Genomic DNA, 22,407 nt, shown 5'->3' on the forward strand with positions numbered 1-22,407 from the left:
TAATAACTCTGGGCATAATTCTACATTGTTCTCTAAAATGGCTGGATCAGTTTGAAATAATGCCAACAATGAATTAGTGTCCCAACTTTTCCGCATCCTCTCCAACATTTTTGCTTTTCCCTTCAATCATGTTAGCTAACCCAATAAGCATAAAATGATACCTTGTTTATTATGTTTATGTTAGCTTTCATTGGTTCTCCTTCATTAAACTGTCAGTTTTATAAAGGCAGGAATTTTCTTTTGACTATTTTTGTATCCCCATAACTTAGCACAGTACCTGGTGCTTAGTAGATGCTTAACAAATGTTTCTTGATTAACTTTAAGCAAGGTATGTGAGGCAAAGACTCTCATTATGTTATCCATGTGGAGACAATGAAATGACACTGAGCAGGTAATTCAGTAAAATAGATTCAAAATTGTTTGGATGACTGGAACCAAAAGCATCTTGAGCAGTGGCATGATATAAACCTAGACAGAGGCCTTGTACAGGAGCATCCTAGGAATCTGTCCCAAGATGTGCTTATATCAAGATTGAGTCCCAAAAAAGTTAAGTAATTTCCCAAGAGTTCCACAAAAACTACTATATTGATGAGGAAAGTCATATACTGTCAAACTGTTCTTCAATTTTTGCTCTGTATAATTTGTATTTGTATATGTATTTGCATATTGTTTCTCTCAATACAATATGAGCTCCATTAGGGAGGGAGTTGTTTAAATATGAGCTCAAAAGGTCATCATAATTGAACTGAGAAAAGGACTCTCCCAACCAGTTCTCTTTAGGCTACTTTTTACTTATTTGTTTGGCTGTATCTGAAGGACAATTTTCTGTGTGCAGTATTTTCTTTGTGTAGTATCAACAGTGATTTCTTGATGAAAGAACAGAGAGAGCTCCTGATTGGTTCTTAGTATCTGGATCTACATACAAGATAATTGATTAACTGGGACTTAGAGGAGTCTCCCATCTGCATCATTTATATAAAAATGTTCAGACAGACCAGACTTTTTTGACTTCCTTCTTACCTTCTTTAACTCCTCCTTCATCATAAAAGACAACACTGGGCAAAACCTCCATTATCCATGAGCATCTCAGTTTGGCTTTGACTCCAAGGAACTACATGCTCTGCCCAGAATAAATTGAAATCTGAAATCTTATAAGCATGAAAAGGAAGCCTTGTAGTCATAGCTTGCAACTCAGCAGTAAAAGGGCAGGGTACAGAAAGTGAGTGATGGGATAATGGCAAAACAATATTGGAAGATGAAAGATGAATAAAAATAAAGAGTATGGAAAGGTAAGTTAACAGAAATGATTCAGAACAAGAACAAATGATGTCTAAGTTCTCAGACTCTAAAACTTCTTTAAACAAATATTATAATTCAAAGGGAAGTGAACCAATGCCTCATGAAATACAAAATCCTTTGACCTCATAAGAGAATATTTTAGAATGGTTTGAAGGAGAAAGGAAAGTCATAAAAGAAGCAATTAGGGATCAGTATAGTTGCAAATGTAAAGTTCTTAATGCAGAATCACAAAATTTCAATCATAAAATTAGGTAATAAATTGGATTGCGACTGCATCTAAAGAAATGAGAGAAAGGAACAGATTTGGATCGCAAAAAATATTGAAATGGAGGCAAATCTTGGAGAAAAGAAGAAAGCAGCAACAAAATAGAACATACAAATTTTATGCAAGAGAAAGTGACTTGGCCATGAGGACAGAATGTTCAGAGATGTCATACATTTCTTTGAAAAATATAAAAATTAAAAAGTATGTATGTACAAAGTATATAAATAAAAATATATAAAAGTATATAAAAAGTATAAAAATATAAAAATTAAAAAGTATGTATGTAAAAAGTAATGTCAAAATAATACAAGAAACTCATTCGGAGCTTCTAAATATAGATTACAAAACAATAATAAAAATATGAATAGCCAACAAAAGAAAATCAATGGAGGTATCCTTTCATATACAACAATAGATAACAGAATATTTAACTTGACAACATCCTAAACAACAGAATGAAGAAAGGTCTAGTAAGTCCAACTACTAGGGAAGAATAAGTTCAAGTAAAGTCAAGAAGGACTCATTAAACACTATGGTGCTGACACTGTGCTAAAAACTGAGGATACAAAGAAAAGCTAAAATAATCCCTGTTTTCAGGGAGGTGACATTTTAATGGGAGAGAAAACATGTAAATAAGTATATACATACGAGATGCATAGAGCATAAATTAAAGGTAATATCAGAAGGAAGACACTGGCATTAAGAGAGAAAAATAAAGCTTCCTAGTATAAAAGGGTTTTAATTGACACTTGAATGAATCCAGGGATGCCAGGAAGTGAAGAAAAGGAGAGCATACTACATTTGGAGAATAGCTGGTAAAAAGACATAGCATAACGAGAGAGTATTGTGTAATGAGAGAGATCAGTGCCACAAGGTTGTAGAATACATGGAGCGTAGGAAGATGTAAGAAAACTGGAAAGGTAAAAAGGGGACTTGGTGTAAAAGGCCTTAAAATTTAAAATCTTTGCCTTTTGGAGTCCTAACCTATAATTCTGAGTGTTCCGTTGGGGAGGTGCACCTGGTAGGCAGGGGAGTGATACATTGTGGAGGCTTTATCTGTCATGATTTAGGGGCCCTTTATAAATTTAGGGACCCATTATAGAGTTTCTTCATTTGAGATTTTCATTACAGAATTAATCAGTTTTCAGGAGTCCACTAGAGAAAAAATAGCACATTTCTTTTAGAGTATACCTTTTACAATTCAGCCAGCTACTTTGAGATAACGTTTGCTTGCTTGAATGTTTATGTACAAATAAATATCTGTTTTATTACTCCACTCATTTGTTCAAGATCACCAAACTACTTAGACACATAGTGCAGTTACTGTGAGCAAGTAGTAAGAATTTTGTGTTCCCAGCATATTGCTATCTGGTAGTTTGCTGAGGGCCTCCCATGATAGCTTATCAATAGTCATTTTTATATCCCTTTAGCTTTTTAACCAGATCAAGACTAATTGACTTACTGTGAATTCTTTATGGAATGTAGGTCCTTATTATAAATTTTGCCTCCTGTCCTAGTAAGCATGCATAATGTGCACTTTTTGAGGCCCTTACATGTGTTTGAGACTTATTTGACTTCTTTTCTTTCTTTTTGGACTTCGTCCATTTGTCTTGTTGAGGGAAGAGTTTGAAATTCCATTAAGATTGCCTTGCAGTAGAGTTTAATTGTTTGACAAAAAGGGCCCACTGGATGAGGGCTTTTAAACAACAGTCCCAGAAACCCCAACCCCAGGGTCAGCCCAAGAATACTGAAGGTAATTGTAATCAACTGACTTCTGATAACTCAGTCTGCCTATGCAGTGAGCCCAGAAAAGATGCTTTACCTACCAAAAATATAAAATACCTAAATTAACAGAACTCCATATAAAGATAATAAAAGTTAATTGAACTAATTTGAAAAAAACGCCCCAAAATGCAAAATGTTCCCAAATGGATTTATAAAACCATTCTATGAAATTTGAAATAACATTTGAGATGGACACACAAATTATTTTTCAAAATAGATAAAGAAAACACTAATAAAATCTTTAATGAGACAAATATAGTCCTAATACATAAACCAGAAGAAGACAAAGCAAAGTAAGAGAACCAGACGGCAATATCGTCAATGAATCTGAATTCATTTGTAAAAGAAAAATCCTGGCAAAAAGACTATAGTAACTTATCCAAAAAGCCATCCACTGTGCTCAAATCAGGTTTATTTAAAAATCCAAGGAAACTTCCAGGCGTAAAACATTTAATATAATCGTATTAAAACCCCAAACAGCCAAAATCAAATGATTATATCAACAGATGCAGTAAAAGTCTTTGAGAAAGTACATTTGTTTATACAAAAATCAGTCAGAGGATATATATAAAAAGAATGTTCTTTTGATACGATAAAAATACCACTTTTAATTGAAAAGCTAGCATTAGGTTCAATGGGAAATATGTGAAGCTTTCTCAGGAAAGAAACTAAGGAAGCATCCTTGTTTTCCCTTTTGTTATTTCACAGAGTTCTAGAAATGCTAGCACAAGCAATAAGACAAGGCAAAACCATTATTTTACTTTTAATAATCTGGCAAGATAGACACGGAAACTAATCCACACAACAGTTTCAATAGAGTTGCTGGATGGAAAACAGAATCACTACTCACTAGTGCTTCTGTGCAGTAACAACAAAATTCAGATGCAAGTTATAGAGTAGAAAGTTTTTAAGCTTTTTTTGTTTTCTTTTTAGATTTAGGGAAATCTATGCATGTATAGACTTGGAATAATGGAGTGGGGCAGACTGGAGATGCATGTGAGTTCAAGGGATAATTGACAGTAATATGGAGAGGGATAATTATAATTCATATTTATCACTTTAAAGCTTATGAAATGCTATTTTCACAACAACCCTGTGACATATATGAGGGAGAATGTCCTTGAAAGGTAAATAGCCAAACACTAATAAGAGGTCAATCATTTGATCTTAACTAACCATAAAAATGAGCCAGGAAAGGTGATCACTTTACAACTTTCAAATAAATTCTCTAGCATGGTGTATAGCACACTGCAAGGCTTAATAAATGCTTATTTACATCCTGAATTAGAAAGGGGAAAAGTCAAAGGACAAACAATTATTCCAATTAGAAGAAGGAAAAGAGTCCCTTTCATCAAGAAGATGCATGTAGCTGGAAAGGGGGTGTCTGGGAGAAGACACATTGGTTTGAGACAATAAGAATCATGGGTAGAAGGAACTTTCATAAGCACAGAATAAGACTTTCTTATTCAGACTCTGGTGAGGAGTGCTAGGAAAGAGGCTTTGATTGTGAACTTCCTTTCCTTTTTCTATCCTCTCACCCTACCCCAACTACAGACCTTGATTTCAGTGAAGTGATAATCTAGGTCATCATTATTAATGTGAAGAATAAATGTAAACATAGGAACCATGACTTGAAGAGAGATGCAAAAGGCCAGATCTGCCACTTATTAACTGCCTTGCTATCACTAAATCACCTACACTTTCTGTTTCACTTTCTTCTTCTCTTAAAATAAGATAATATTTGTCCTGACTTTCTCATGGGTGGTTAAAATGATGACCATGACTGTAAGTAAAGTCCTACACAAATAGGATCGAATCTTCTTTCTATATTCTCTCAGTAGATACATAATCAAGATGAAGAGCTGCAACCTGACCTCGGTAACTGAGCTCATTCTATTTAGCCTCTCGGGCACACCTGAACTCCAGGTCTAACTTCTTTCTGCTCTTCCTTATTGTCTACCTGATGATTTTGCTGGGGAACCTGCTCATTATCCTCTTGATATTAATGGATATATGCCTTCACACTCCCATGTACCTCTTCCTCACCAATCTGTCCATTCGAGAGGTCTGTTGCACATCCTGCGTGATTTCACAGATGCTGGGGCACTTATTGGCAGAAAGGAAGTCTATTTATTTCTCATGGTGTGCCATACTGACTTACACATTCCTGTTTTTTCTTTTTTGAGATTGCAGAGTCCTACATTCTCTTAATGATGGTCTATGAATAGCAGAAAGCGTACTGTTGATTTTAGACACGAGGGCAACCTTATTTGATTTGGGCATTGAAGGATGGATAAGGTCTAATGAACAGACAGAAGTAAGAAAGGCTTTCCAGGGAGTAGGAAAGAGTCAAAGAAAAGGTTCAAAGATGCGAGTAGGCTTGGTGTATGTTAGTTATAAAGAGATTAACTTATCTGGAGCAGGGATAAAGTCAGAAGTCACAGAAGAATAAATATTGGAGGCTTTATGATTACAAAGAGGGAAGAGAAATGATATACTGGTGAATATACAAGGAATCATTTAAATAGATGTTTGAATTCCTTAGGGGAGAGAAGGGGTGCTAAGAAGTCAAAGCAGCTTGCCAGACTTGATATCTGACTTAAATATTTTCATGTGACTAAGGGTAAAGGGATTCATGGATAAAGTCAGAGGTCCCAAAATGACTGAAGAAGATCTTTCTGAAACACATTCATTTTATAGAAAGTTCCATGATACCAGTCATAAATTCCCAGAATATAGAGCCCATTACATACTACTCTTTTTCTAAAGGGAACAAAATACCCAGGAGCCTAAGGACCAGAGTGATTGAAGAATTATTCCCTTTTTCTCTAATGAGTAGTCATGGTGATCAAATCCCAAAGGCCTCCAGACTATGTAAATATTCCTTCATTGAACTGGACTCCTATTGTTCACTTCTAGAGGTAAAGAACCCAGGCACTCCCCCACATTTCCATCAACTTTACTAGGGGACCCTCATAGCTCATGACTGTCGCATCTTAAAGGAGAAGTGATACTTATAATCTTGACTTCTGGATTTGAATTTGATCTCATCTGAAGAAGAGAAGTAGACATAACACAAATGGTTAATATTATATGAGATTATCACTGACTAGCAGGGTAAGAATTAGGGGAGGACAGATTTGCATTAACTAGTGTTTGGCGTGTCATTAATAAGTGAGCCTCTGCCCTAACCTCACTTCTAGAATTTACTCCAAAATTAATACAAAAGTGTGATTTAAAGCAGCCTCCAAATTTTGAATTTGGTGTAGGGAGAAGTTAAAAGAGGCACAAATGGACAAGGAACAAGAGGGTAAATTAGCATTATTGTATTAGAGGAGAGAATTTTGAGAATTGATGAGAAGAATAGTGTGGTTTGGTGATGCAATCCTTCTGTAGGGAGTCAGGAGACCTGGCAACCAATCCCAGCTAAATCTCTGTGATGTGGAGCTTCCTTTTCTACTTCCTTTCTTTGGTTTTCTTTCATTTTGTCTTCACCTGTCAACAGCTATCCTGCCAAACACACGAGGATACTGAAAGGATCAAAGGAGATGACAGTTTAGAATCTAGACTCTAGGTTGCCTCAGGCACCACACAAATGCCTAGGGGTGTTGCTGTGATTAGATTCAAAGCTGTTTTTTTTATTAGAGCTGGAGAATGTAATTCTGTCTGGGCTAAAGTGTCTATGAATTCCCCTTGAAAATAAGTATATGTAGCTTTTAATGTACCAAGGGAAAGAGAAAGTAGAGGAAAAGGCAATGTAATATCTTTAATTTTTTTTTCATTTCAGGACTGAGTGGGCATGGTCTCCAGTGAACTTCAAAAACTGGGGAGATGAGATCCTTCAAAAGCCCTGATGGGTGACTTTTTTTCCTCCACAAACCTCTTCTATGCCAAGCAAGGAGGTCTCAGGGTTAAAGTTGCTGAAGTTGAAGTTTCTTAATTGTTTTTCCCAGTGACCTACCCTGCATGACCTGGATACTGTCCCTCAAATCTGCTTTTGCCTCTGCATAGGCATGATTGTTGAATATCAGAAGATGAAACTGAGGAACATATGGTTAAGAAGATGAATTTCTTTCTTCTCTTAATGTCTCCACAGCCTTCCTACAGACTGAGACATTATTGTTCAAGCAACACTAGGAAGGCCAGCAATGCAAGAGTTGTATCATAACAGAAATTCGTGGTAAGGATTTATGACCTCTTATCTGTGCAACTGGATAAGTATGGGGTCAGCCAATTACGGTAGAGTTCATGCATCATTCTTCATCATTGTAAGCTTCTACTCTTGTAATCAATAAACAGTTATCAATAAACCTTCCATGTATCCATCACTGGACTAAGTTCTTGGGATAAGAAAGGAAACAAAAGATTTTCCAAGTCTTCAAGAAGTTTACAGTGAAATAGAGGTGATAACATGCAAACAAATTTAAATGAAGCAACATATATACAAGATAAATAGGAGATAATTAACAGAGAAGATATTATAATTAAGCGGGTCAGGAAAAGGTTTCTGCTAGAAGGTGAGATTTTAATTAGATACACATCAATTTTATATAAGCAGGCCTTATACGACTAAAGTTATTCATAAACTGCACTGTTTAAATTATATGTTATTTTAAATTCCTGAGGAAAATTATTTTGTAAAGAAAACTTGTGATGCAAGTTTGTACAATGATAAAAGAAAATTCAGATGATCATACTGTAATTCATAGTTTTTGGTATATATTTATTAAACTAAAAAATTCCACAAAATAATCCAACCCATTCAGAATTCCTCCACAGAATTCTTTTTGGGTAGTTATAATAAGTACTGACATCTATATACTGCCTTAAGGAGCATTTAGGTAGCACAGTGCATAGAGCACTGAGTTGAGAAGGAGTAAGACATTTTCATGGAGTGAAACCTAAGGATCAGGTGTGGTACTAATCTGTTGTGTTGCTGTCAGGAAAACAGTTATCTTTTTGGAGTCCCAGCTTCCTCATCTATAAAAGCAGGATAATACTTGTTTTGTACAGTCAATATATTGACTTGTTGTATTTGACTACTCCAAGGTAAGAATTTTATTTAGAGTCAGAGTATGGTGAGTTAATAGGCAGTAACTATATACAGAAAAAAGGCATCAGTAAAAAATTTTAAGCACTCAGAACTTCCCAAAGTTAATGTAAATTAACAAAAGTTCTTAAAGAACAGAGGATCATATGTTTATATATAAATTTTTTGGTTCCTTATGAATTCAACTTTTTTTGTTTATAAGTGATTAAGTTCATAAAAAAGGAAAGCAAATAAGAGAAAACCAATATGTCTTGCCTGATTTAAATGGCTGTAGTGAGATCCAAGAGGTACATAATATAAAGCTCTTTGTAACCATAAAACTCCATGTTACCTCAGTAGACTCATAAACCAGATGGAGAGCAGCAACCTCACCTCGGTGACTGAGTTCATACTCCTTGGCCTCTCCAGCCAGCCTGAGATCCAGGTCTACCTCTTCCTACTCTTCCTCATGATCTACCTGATGATCTTGCTGGGGAACCTGCTCATTGTGTTCTTGATAGTAGTGAACACATTCCTCCATACTCCCATGTATTTCTTCCTTACCAATCTGTCCATAATTGAAGTCTGTTATACAACCTGTGTGTTCCCACAGATGCTTAGGCACTTCTTTGCAGAAAGAAAGTCTATCTCTTATTTCTGTTGTATCATACAGGTCTACTCATTCCTGTCCTTTGGCATTGCAGAATGCTATATCCTCTCAGTGATGGCCTATGACCGTTACATTGCTATCCGGGACCCATTGACATACTCAGTCACAATGAACAAGGGTGTGTGTGTGACGCTGGTGACCGGGTCTTGGATAGGTGGTTTTGTGGCATCCATGGTGGCTACAGTAGCTACATTCCAGCTCTCCTTCTGTCAGGATAATGTTATCAATCATTTCCTGTGTGAAATGCCTGCCCTGTTCCGTCTCTCCTGTACAGATACTTCCCAGGTAGAGCTTATCTCACAAATCCTTTGTGTCTTTACCCTTTTGTGCCCTATCACATTTATCACTTTCTCCTATATCCACATCATCAACACTGTCCTTCGAATTCGCTCTGCCCAGGGGCGCAGTAAAGCCTTCTCCACCTGTTCTTCTCACCTCCTGGTTGTCATCCTGTTCTTTGTGACTGTTATGTCTCTGTATATGAGACCCACATCCCTCTACTCCCCAGAAAAGGACAAGATCATCACTGTGTTTTATGTTGCTTTCACACCTACCTTGAATCCCCTCATCTACAGCCTGAGGAATAAGGAGGTGAAAATAGCCCTAACGAAACTCTTGGGGATAATTAGAGACACATAGAAACATGTCCCAAATGCTGGACCATTTGACAGAATAAGTTGCCACCACTGCATGTATAATGCCACCCCAAAACCTCCCATCTCCCCTATGTGCCTCTTTCTTAGGAACTAGAGACCAAGTCAACATTGTTTTCATTACTTGTGAATGATGTGCTAATCTGCGACCTTTGGCTTTACTCAAAATCTCTGTGATTCTGATTTATAATGTGTGTAGACTGAAATTCCCTTCTTTTTTCACCATTCCCAACTTCCTCACACAAAACTGGGTCAGTCTCATCATTTTGATTTCCCCACTCCATTCTTCCATTGCATTCCATTGTGTGCCCTGGATCCTTGCACTATTTTATGAACTCCCCTTTGCATTAGAACTTGTAAACTCCTCCCAGAAATGTGTTGCATATTTTGGTAATTACTGATATGCCTATGTGTTTGCCTTAAATAGAATGTAATCTTCTTGAGAGAAACGATGAATTAATTTTATCTTTCTACCTCTAGGACTTAGCACTGTGCCTAGTTGATAGTATGAACTTAATAAATACTTTTTGAATTGAAGATCTCACTGATATCTCTTTCTAAGGCAATTCTAACTAGTTCACAAAACTGAACTTTGAAAAGATGATTTGCTTGAACCTATATAAATAACACATAGAATCTTCAAACACAACTCCTAGAACTACAAAGTGAAACAACCTTTACCTGAAACCAGGGGTGGTGAACCTACATCCCTGAGGCCACATGTGAACCACTAACTCCTTGAGTGTGGCTCTTTGACTTAGAACAAGTTTTACAGAACAAACCCTTTTATTAAGGGGATTTGTTCTGTTTGGATTCAGCCAAAGGACCGCACTCGAGGACCTAGAGGATCTTGCAGCTGCAGGCTCCCCACCCCATGTGCCTAAAATATGCTACTGTATCAAAGGAAGAAAAATACAATTTCTATAAATTGTTAGGTATGGAGGGGATACTCTTTGTAAGTATATTTCTCAGCATTTGGTCCTGGGGCCTCTTCTCTTCTTTCTCTTTATTCAGTCTCCTTGGGTTTAACTATCACCTTCATTCAGATGACTCCCAGATTTACACATCCAGTCATGATCCTGTTTTGGACTTCCAGTCTTAAATTACCAACTGCTTACTATGCATTTCAAAGTAGACGGCTCATAGGTATCTCAAACTCAAAACATCCACTATAGGATTCCTTATTATTTTCCCCTAAATTCATCTATCTTCTTAACTTCCTCCTTTCTGTTGATGATGCCACCTTCTTCAAGTAAAGGAAATTTTCAACTTTGGAGTCATCCTCTATGAGTCCATCTTTTTCAATCCCACATCCACAATATATTTCATATTTGTTTCTTTCTCTCTCCTCACAGAAACACCACCAACTTCATGTTCTCACCAACTTTCACCTAGATTACTCTAATAATCTCTTAATTAATCTCCCTACTTTCAGTCTCTGTCCTCATCAATTATGTAACTATATGTAACTTCATGTAACTATAAAAATTATTTTCCTAAAGCACAGGCTTGACTACATCAATCTCCTGCCCAAGAAGAAGTTAATCTCTTACTTGCCTCTATAGTAAAATAAATATTTTGGTTTCTTTTTTTTAAAACCCTTCACAATATGGTTCCAGCCTACCTTTATGATTATGTTAAATAGTACCCATCCACATCCACCCTGCATTTCAGCTAAATTGCTCTACTTATTTTCTATGTGACATTTTGTCTTTCATCTCACTATATGTAATGAGTTCTCTGTTCAAGTCCATCTCATAGAATCGCTAACTTGTCTCTGTGGTGATCCCCGGAGCTACCTCCTGCATGAAGCCTATACTAGTATCACTGACTTTGCATGGATTTAATCAATCAATCAAGTGATTAAAAAGCATTTAAGTGTCTCCTTTGTGCCAGGCACTTATGTGAACAGTCATAGGTCTTGGTCTGTGTCTTCAGGGCTTGGCCCAGGAATTTTCTTCCACAGCCAAGAAAACAATGCATGTTGGGCTGTAATTGGACATCAACAGTGGAATGGATGTGGACCTAATTGTGTTCCAGTGAATATAATGGATGTGCATTGATGACATCATCCTGTTTTGCTGAGTGAGGAAACTCCATGTAAAGCTTTGGAGAACTTGTTAACTGTTCTCATTGATGATGGCTAGACCACTAAACCTGATAAGATCTAGGGACCCATTCAACAGATAAAACAATTAAATAGGGGGAGCAATGGACATTCCCCAACAAGGTGAGAGAAAAGCTACTTACAATAAGCTTTTCACTACTTAGAAGTGTATCATCTGCATTTTTTTGCTCCTAGGGACAGCAGCAGCCTCTCCCTTACCACTTATCCCTCATCTTGGCATAATCCTACAATCCTTGTACATGGGAGCTGATGGCAATGTATGAAGTTTCAGTGGGACCTCAACAAAAAGATGTTGTAGAAGTGTCCCAAAGTACAATTGGGATGCCATTTCTGGAATTTCTGCTCCATATACTACTAGATTACAAATGATTGTCCCTACTAATGATATCATTTGTAGCCTTCTGCAGAGTGCCCAAGCTGGACGCTATAGGGAAATAAGATTTTGCAGGTTCACCTTTGGTAGAGCCTTTACTAATTTTATCACTTTTAAGAAGGGGCTCTGGTGCAGGCAGGTTTCTTTTAGTAGACCTCCAAGTTTGTCAGTGTGACTCAGGGCTAACAGGCATCTTCCAACAGTGAACCTCCCTGTGCTTCAGTGAAGCCCTGAGGAAAAGGAGAAAAACCACACCTGACTTCAGCACATGTCAGAAACCACAATTAAGATGCCAGCTCAGCACAAGGTAAGTGGCCAGACTCCCACAGCCTCCAGTGGCCAGCACTAGAGGCCTCAGTGCAAAAGCTACTGACCAATCCCCTGTACCCCAGCAAAAAACTTGGGGCAGTGACTCTTGTTCTCCAGCAGTGGAACTTAACTTTAAATTCATGAAATAGGAAAACAAATTAAGCAAAAAATAAAAATGAACACTGACCATTGACTGTTTCTTTGGGGAAGGAGAAAATCAAACAACAAATTCTAAAGAGGATAATGCTGTAAATATATGCAAACATAAAGTCTAAAAGGTGAATATGGACTGATTTTAAACCCAAATATCCTTCTTGAATTATTTCAAGAAGGATTTTAAAAATTAAATAAGAGAGGTAGAACAAAAATTGGGAAAAGAAATAAGAGATATGCAAGAGAGAGCTAACAGATTGGAAAAGTAAAAACAAAAATTGAATATAGAAAACAATTCCTTAGAAAATACAATTGGCCAAATAGAAAAAAAAAATCACTGAGTAAAGCAACTCCTTGAAAAGTAGAACAGGCCAAATGGAAAAGGAGGTACAAAAATTCACTGAAGAGAAGAACCCCTTTAAAGTAGAATTAGCCAAATGGAAAATAATGTACAAAAGCTTACTGAAGAAAACAATTCATAAACAATTAGAATTAGGCAAGTAGAAGCCAATAACTCTGTGAGACATCAAGAATCAGTCAAACAAAGTCAAAATAATTAAAAGTAGAAGAAAATGTGAAATAACTTACTGGAAAAACTACTCATCTGAAATACAGATCGAGGATAGATCACTTAAGAATTATTGATCTACCTGAAACCCATGATAAAACAAACAAACAAACAAACAACTTGTAGAGTATCTTTCAATAAATTATTAAGCAAAACTGCCCTAAGACCCTGGAGCCAGAAGATAAAATATGAAAGAATCCACTGATCACCTCCTAAAAGAGACCCAAAAATGAAATCTTCAAGGAATATTATAGCCAAATTCCAGAATTATCAGGTCAAGGAGAAAATACTGCCAGCAGTCAGAAGGAAACAATTTAAATATTGTGGAACCACAGCCAGGATTGCACAGGACTTAACAATTTCCATTTTAAGGTATCACAGGGCTTAGAATATGAAATTCTGCAAAGCAAAGGAACTTTAATTACAACCAAAAACCAAATATCCAGAAAAATTCAGTGTAATTTTTCAGGGGAAAAGATAATCATTCAATGATATAGGTCATTTCGATCATTTCTGATAAAAGAAAAAAAAACAGAACTGAACAGATAATTTAATCTTTAAATACAAAACTCCAGAGAAGTATACAAAGGTTAAAAGGAATGAAAAAAAGATATTATTCAATAAGGTTCAATTGTTTACATCTCTACATAGGAAGATGATACTTGTAACTCTTGAGAACTGTATGTTTATTAGGCATTTAGAAGAGGGTATACATGGACAGAAAATATGGGAATTAGGTGATTTTGATGAGGTGAACAACATAATTTAGGGGTGAAAAAAGATTGTACTGGGAGAAGAGGAAAGGGGAGGTAGAATAGGGTAAGTTATCAAAGGAAGAGACACAAATACTTATTACAGTATAGGGAAAAATGGAAAGTGGTGAGTATTATTTGAATCTTATTCTCATCCCATTTTGTTCAAAGAGGGAATAACAAACAAATTCATCTGATTATAGAAATCTATCACACTAAAAAAACAAAATAAGAGGGGAAAGGAATAAGAAAAGGTGGAGATGATAGAAGGGAAGGGAAATTAAGGGAGAGAAGCAAAACACTGATAAGGAGGGAAAGGGTGAAAGGAGGGAGAAAAGTATAAATGGGGGAAAATGAGATAGTGAGAAAGACATGATTAGTAATCATAACTGTTAATGTGAATGGAACAAGCTTTCCCATAAAATGGAAGTGGATAGAAGAGTGGATTAAAAACCACAATCTGACAATATGTTGTTTACAAGAAACGTATTTGCAGCAGAGATTTATACACAGGGTAAAGGTAAAAGGCTAGAGTAGAGTATATTATTCTTCAGCTCAAATAAAGAAAAAATAAATGTAGCAATTTTGATCTCAGACAAAGTAAAACAAAAACAGGTCTAATTAAAAGACACAAAGAAGAAAGTACATCGTGCTAAAAGGCACCATAGAAAGTAAAGTAATATAAATAATAAGTATATATGCACCAAGTGGTATAGCATCTAAATTCTTAGAGAAGTTAAGGGAATTACAGAAAGAAATAGACAGCAAAACTATACTAATGAAAGACCTCAACTTTCTCCTCTCAGAACTAGATAAATATTTTTTAAAATTTATTTATTTATTGTAGTTTTCAACATTCATTTGCACAAGATTTTGTGTTCCGAATTTTGTCCCCATCTCTCCCCTCTCCCCACCCCGAGACACCATGTATTCTCATTACCTCTTCCCCCAATCTGTCCTCCCTTTGATCAAACCCTTCCATTGTCTTATCCCCATATCCTCTATTTTCTTGTAGGGCAAGATAGATTTCTATACCCCATTACCCATATTTCTTATTTCCCACTTGCATGTAAAAACAATTTTTGACATTCGTTTTTAAAACTTTGAGTTCCAACTTCTCTCCCTTCCTCCCTCCCCACCCATCCTCACTGAGAAGGAAAGCAATACAATATAGGTTATACATGTACAGTTATGCAAAAGACTTCCATAAAAGTCATGTTGTGAAAAACCAACCATATTTCCCTCCATCCTATCCTGGCCCTCATTAATTCTATTCTCTCTTCTGACCTTGTCCCTCTGCAAAAGTGTTTATTTCTAATTACCCCCACCTCCCATGCCTTTCCTTCTATCATTCCCCACCACACCTCAGTTATCCCCTTCTCCACTACTTTCCTTTAGTGTAAGACATGCCAAATTGAGGGTGCATGTTATTCCTTCCTTAAGCCAAATACGATGAGAGTAAGCTTCACCTTTTCCCTCTCACCTCCTAATTTTTCCCTTTTATTGAAAAAGCTTTCTCTTGCCTCTTTTATGAGAGATAATTTGCCTGGTTCCACTTCTCCCTTTCTCCTCCCAATATATTCCTCTCTCAACTTTTAATTTTGTTAGATATCATCCCTTCCTATTCACCTCACCCTGTGCCCTCTGTCTATGTGTATATAATCCCTCCAATTACGCAAATATTGAGAAAAGTCTCAAGTTACAAATATTATCTTTCCATGTAGGAATAGAAACCATTCAGCTTTAGCAAGGCCCTTATGATTTTTCTTTCCTGTTTATCTTTTCATGCTTCTCTTGATTCTTGTGTTTGAAAGTTAAATTTTCTATTCAGCTCTGGTCTTTTCATCAAGAGTGCTTGAAAGTCCTTTATTTCATTCAATGATCATTTTTTCCCCTGAAGTACTATACTAAGTTTTGCTGGGTAGGTGATTCTTGGTTTTAATCCTAGCTCCTTTAACTTCTAGAATATCACATTCCAAGACCTTCAAATCCCTTAATGTAGAAGCTGTTAGACCATAACACAAGATCTAGCAGGGAATAATCAAATTATTTCTTTCTGGCTGCTAGCAATATTTTCTCCTTGACCTGAGAAGAATTGAATTTGGCTACAATATTTCTAGGAGTTTTTCTTTTCAGATCTCTTTCAGGAGGTGATTGGTTCATTCTTTCAATATTTATTTTATCCTGTGGTTCAGGAATATCAGGGCAGTTTTTCTTGATAATTTCATGAAAGATTATGTCCAGGTTCTTTTTTTTGTTGGTGGCTTTCAGATAGTCCCATAATTTTTAAATTGTCTCTCTTGGATCTATTTTCCAGTTCAGTTGTTTTTCCAATGAGATATCTCATGTTGTCTGCTATTTTTTCATTGCTTTGGTCTTGTTTTATAATTTCTTGATTTTTAATAAATTCATTATTTTCCACCTGCTTCATTCTAATCTTTAAGGAATTATTTGCTTCAGTGACCTTTTTGATTCCCTTTTCCATCTGGCCAATTCTGCTTTTTAGGGTATTTTTCTACTCATTGACTTTTTGGATCTCTTTTGTCATTTGGATTAGTCTATTTTTTTAAAGTGTTATTTTCTTTAACTTTTTTGGGTCTCCTTCGGTAAGCAGTTGATTCATTTTTCACAATTTTCTTGTATCACTCTCATTTCTCTTCCCAAGTTTTGGTCTATTTCCCTTGCTTGATTTTAAAAATCCTTTTTGAGATCTTCCATGACCTGAGTCCAATTCATATTTCTCTTGGAGGCTTTTGATGGAAGAGTTTTCTTTTCATCTGTTTGCATGCTTCAGTCTTCCTTGTCACTAAAGTAAGAATCCATAGTCTGATTCTTTTTCTTGTTTTTGCTCATTTCCCCAACCATTTGCTTGACTTTTGAGTTCTTTGTCAAGGGAGTTTTCTGCTTCCAGTAGGATTGGAGTATGAACTGTCAGTAGTTGGATTCATCCCCTCCCCCCTCCCCCAATCTGTCAGCCTAGAGCTCCAGAAATAGTGTCTGCAGCTGCCTTTGCTGCTGCAAGTTCCCCTGCTGGGGCTAGACCGCTCCATTCTCTTGCACTGGTCCCACAGGCTTTTCCCACTGACCTTCTAAATTATTCTCAGTGTTTTGAGGTCATGACATCTGGAAACCACCACAGGTGTGAGAGATTCTGTCTCCCCAAGGCCTGTTCAGGTTCCTTCTGTGCACTCTTTGCCCACAGTGAACTGAGCCTTGCACCCATCCTGGCAGGTGTGGTAGACACTTCCCAGAGTCCTTCCAGGTTGTCTTGGGCTGGAGGTTTGCTTCACTCTGTCATTCTGTGAGTTCTATGGTCCCAGAATTCATTTAGCGCCATTTTTTTAACAGGTATTTGACTGAACTTGTTGGGAGTGCTCTAGAAAGTCCATGCTATTACTCCACCCTCTTGGCTCTACCCCAGAACTAGATAAATCTAACCACAAAATAAACAAGGAAGAAATTAAGGAGCTGAATAGAATTTTGGAAAAGTTAGATATGGTAGACCACTGGAGAAAACTGAATGTGGATGGAAAAGAATATATCTTTTTCTCAGTAGTTCATGGCACCTACACAAAAATTAACAATGTTTAAGGGCAAAAAATCCTCACAATCCAATGCAGAAAGGCAGAAATATTAAATGCATCCTCTTCAGATCATGAGGCAAGAAAAATTACATGTAATAAAGGAACATGGAAAGATAGATGAAAAATTAATTGGAAACTAAATGATCTAGTCCTAAAGAATGAGTGCATCAAAGAACAAACCATATAAACAATCAATAGCTTTCTCCAGGAGAATAACAATAATGAGACAACATATCAAAACTTATGTGATGCAGTAAAAATGGTTCTTAGTGGAAGTATTATGTCTCTAAGTGATTAGATGGATAAAACAGAGATAGAAGAGATCAATAAATTGGGCCTGCAACAACAACAAAAAAAACTAAAAAAGGAACAAATTGAATATTCCCAATTAAATGTCAAATTAGGAATTCTGAAAATCAGCTGAGATGTTAATAAAACTATTGAACTAATAAATATAACTAATAGCTGGTTTTATGAACAAACAACAAACTAGATTAACATTAACTTGATTAAAAAGAAAGAAGAAAACCAAATTACCAGTATTAAAATTAAAAGGGTAAATTTACCACCAAATGAAGAGGAAATTAAAATAATACCTACGAGCTATTTTGACCACCTCTTTGCCAATAAATCTGACAATCTAAGTGAAATGGATAAAAATTTGCAAAAATTTAAATTTCCCAGATTAACAGAATATAAAATAAAATATTTAACCCCAGTTCAGTAAAAGAAATTGAATAAGACATCAATGAATTCCCTAAAAAAAATCTCCAGATAGATTTACTAATGAATTCTATCAAATATTTGAGAAAAATTAATATAATAATATTATATAAGCTATTTGGAAAAATATGCAAAAAATACTATACTCTTTTCATGACACAAGTATGGTTCTGATACCTAGACTGGGAAGAGCCAAAACAGAAAGAAAATTATGGATCAATTTCCCTAAAAACCATAGATGCAAAATTTGTAAACGAAATATTAGCAAAGAGATTAGACCAACTCTTTGCGAGATTAATACATTATGAGCAGGCAGAATTTTTACCGGGAATGCAGGGCTGGTTCAATATTAAGAAAACTATAAATGTAATTGACCATATTAATAGAAAAATTAAGAGAAATCATATGATTGTCTCAACGGATGCCGAAAAGACTTATGACAAAAAAAAAATAGAAGTATTTCCAATAAGATTGGAGTGATACAAGAATGTCCATTATCACCATTTTAATACAATAATGTACTAGAAGTGTTAGCTTTAGCTGTAATAGAAGAAAAAGAAATTGACGGAATTAGAATAGGCAACGTGGAAACAAAACTACCAGTCTTTACAGATGATATGTTGGTATACTTAGAAAAACCTAAAGAATCAATAGAAATGACTTCAAATAAACCACTTTAGCCAAGTTACAGGATAAAACAAACCCACATATGTCATCAGCATTTCTACATATTATTAGCAAAGTGTAGCAGCAAGAGATACAAAGAGAAATGTCATTTAAAGTAACTGTAGGCAATGTAAAATATTTGAGAATCTACTTGCCAAGATAAACCCAGAAATTATTTGAACAAAATTAAAAAACACTTTTCACACAAATAAAGTGAGATCTAAATAATTGGGAAAATACCAGTGCTCATGGGTAGGCTGAGCTGATATAATAAAAATGACAATTTTATCTAACTTATTCTATTTATTCAGTGGTGTACCATTCAAACTATCAAAAATATTTTATAGAAATAGAAAAAACAATAACAAAATTCATCTGGAAGAATAAAACATCCAGAATATCAAGGGAATCAATAAAAAGAAATGCAAGAGAAGGTAGCCTAGCCATTCTATATTTAAAACTGTATTATAAAGCAGTAATCATCAAAAATACTCGGTACTGGCTAAGAAATAGAGTGATAGATTAATGGGATAAGTTAGACACACAAAATATGATAGTCAATGATTATAGTAATCTACTATCTGATAAACCCAAAGCCTCCATCTTCTGGAATTAGAACTCACTATTTGATAAAAACTGCTAGGAAAACTATAAAATAGTATGGCAAAACCCAGGCATAGACCAACATTTAATACCATATACCAAGATAAGGTCAAAATGGGTACACAATTTAGACATAAAGGGTGATTAATAAGAGAGACAGAAAATAGTTTATCTGTCATATCTATGATTTATGACAAAACAAGAGACAGAGAACATTATGAAATGCAAAATAGATAATTTACATTACATTAAATTGAAAAATTTTTGCATAAACAAAGCCATGCTGCCAAGATTAAAAGGGAAACAGCAAACTGAGGAACAATTTTTACACCCAGTATTAAGGATGTAAATGATTACAGACTCATTTCTCAAATATATAGAGAACTCAGTCAAATTTATAAGAATATAGGTCATTACCCAACTGATAAATTACCAAAGGATATGAACAGGCAGTTTTCAGATGAACTAATTAAAGCTATCTATAGCTATATAAGAAATGATCTAAATCACAATTGATCAAAGAAATACAAATCAAAAAAACTCTGAGGTACCACATCACACCATCAGACTAACATGACAAAAGAAGAAAATGACAAATGTTGAAGAAGATATGGGAAAATTGGAATACTAATGCATTGTTGGTGGAATTGTGAACTGATCCAATCATTCTGGACAGCAATTTGGAGCTATGCCCAAAGAGCTTTAAAGCTGTGCATACCCTTTACTCAGTAATAAACACCACTTCTAGTTATATATCCCAAAGAGATAGTCAAAATGGTGAAAGGAACTACATATACAAAAATATTTATAGCAGCTCTTTTTTGTGGTGACCAAAAATTGGAAATTGAATTGTCCATCAACTGGGCAATGACTTAATAAGTAATAGCATATGAATGTAATTGAATATTATTGTTCCATAAGAAATGATGAGCAGGAGGACTTAAGAAAAACCTGAAAAGACTTGATAAACTGATGCTGAATTAAGTGAGCAGAACCAGAAGAATACTGTATACAGTAACAGTCACATTATGTGACGACTAAATTTGATAAGCTTATCTCTTCTTAGCAATGCAAGAATCTAAGACAACTCCAAGAGACTCATGCTGGAAAATACTATCTACATTCAGAAAAAGAATCATAGACTTTGAATGCAGATTGAAGCATATTATTTGCTCTTTTTTGTTTGTTTCTTCTTTCTCTCGGTTCCTCTCATTGGTTCTAATTCTTCTTTACAACATTGTTAATAGGAAAATATATTTAATATGAATGTATATGTAGATCCTGTGTCAGATTGCTCACCAACTTGAGGTGGGAGGTTCAGACAGAGGGGGAAAAATTTGGAACTCAAAATCTCATGAAAGTAAATGTTGATAATAACAAATAAATTTAAAAAAAGAATGAAGGACAACAACTGTGTGTGTGTGCGTGTGTGTGTGTGTGTATTTGGAGTTCTTTCTGTTGTGGCAAAAACAATATGTATTCTCAAAGCAGTTCTTTCCTGCTTCATTCATGACTAGCTTCAGTCTGTAGTATGATATTTCTTCTGTCTATGTCTGTCTTATGCTCAAAACTATGCAAAGATTTCTTATGGTTTATTAGTAAAGTTCAATTTTTTTTTAAGCCTGCTCTTCAATGTTCCCACAACTGATGCCTCTGTGCCTAGACAGAAAGAATTGTAAGATAATAAAAATTCTAGAACCTGCAAGAATCTTTCCTGATACCCCCTCCCACCTACAAAAACACCCTCACTTTTCATTCATTTATCTTGTATATATTTTGTGTATACCTGTATATGTGCATTTTGTCACCCCCAATAGAATGTAATTCCCTTGAAGGCAGAGTTTTATAGCATCTTTCTTTGTATCCTTAGCATCAAGCACAGTGTCTGACACAGTAATTTCTTAATAAGCATTTGTTGAATTTTAGAGTAAATTTTAAATAACTGGCAGTTGAATAAGTGGCAGGTAGAATTTATTTCTGAGAATTTTGACTTCTTGAAATCCTCTAAGTTTCTGTGGATCTATTTTTATGACCCTTTTGTAGAAAACAGGAGAGAAAGAAACTATAAAACTATATCCTTTTTAACAAGAGGCCTAGAAAGACAAGCCCTGTTGGAAGGATAGGTGTTGGCAAGCAGAATTAGGTTAACTAACACGGGACCAGGGGTGGGGAACCTACAGCCTCCAGGCTACAGGTGGGCCTTCTAAGGTCCTTGGGTGGAGTCTTTTGAATGAGTCCAGGTTTTACAGAACAAATCCCCTTAATGGAAGGGTTTGTTCTATGAAGTTTGGAATCAGTGAAAGGGCTGCACTTGAGAACCTAGAGGGCCACATGTGACCTTGAGGCCATGGATTCCCATCCCTCCACCAGACTTTCAAAAGAGAGGAGAAGGAAGAATAAGGGAAACCAGTGATGGCATTAGAAGTGTCTTGGGTTAATGGGGAGGGGAGACAGTATAGACTGCCGTGAAATTCTGGGCCCCAACAGAGGATGTCTCCAGATGTCTGGTATTTTCATTTTAATAAGTTCTCTGGGGAAATAAGGACATGCAAATGGGAAAGAGGGTGAAGGGAGAAAACATTGACAAAGAGGCCCTTGAGAAAAAGAGAATTTAGCACAGAGGCCCTCAATCCTCATCTACTTCCAGAGCCAACTCCTGGTGACTGGCCCCTGTTGGGGATGGAAGTTCAATTCCATGTGGACAGTCTCGGGCGGGTAAAGGTGGGAACTTCTAAATCTTAGAGTTCTCATGAGGTCCCCCATGAAACACCAGGGAATCGAGGAGTGAGACCGAGCTATCTCGTGTATTTCCGCCTCTTCCCGTGAGAAACGTGATGGGAGAGAGCT

The 22,407-nt window shown here is 35.9% G+C and overlaps 1 protein-coding gene across 1 annotated transcript; it reads left to right on the forward strand.

Moving 5' to 3' along the window:
* The first annotated feature begins 8,751 nt into the window (after positions 1-8,751).
* Positions 8,752-9,687, forward strand: LOC140519676 (olfactory receptor 5M5-like). Its single transcript, XM_072632971.1, has one exon. It carries the CDS (start codon positions 8,752-8,754, stop codon positions 9,685-9,687), a length of 936 nt encoding a protein of 311 aa, XP_072489072.1.
* Positions 9,688-22,407: the final 12,720 nt, after the last annotated feature.

The sequence above is a fragment of the Notamacropus eugenii genome, chromosome 1 (assembly GCF_028372415.1).
Source record: "Notamacropus eugenii isolate mMacEug1 chromosome 1, mMacEug1.pri_v2, whole genome shotgun sequence".
Lineage (NCBI taxonomy): Eukaryota > Metazoa > Chordata > Mammalia > Diprotodontia > Macropodidae > Notamacropus > Notamacropus eugenii.

Excerpts from the sequence above, each read along its gene's own strand:
- LOC140519676 (XM_072632971.1), top strand. The coding sequence starts at position 8,752 with ATGGAGAGCAGCAACCTCACCTCGGTGACTGAGTTCATACTCCTTGGC.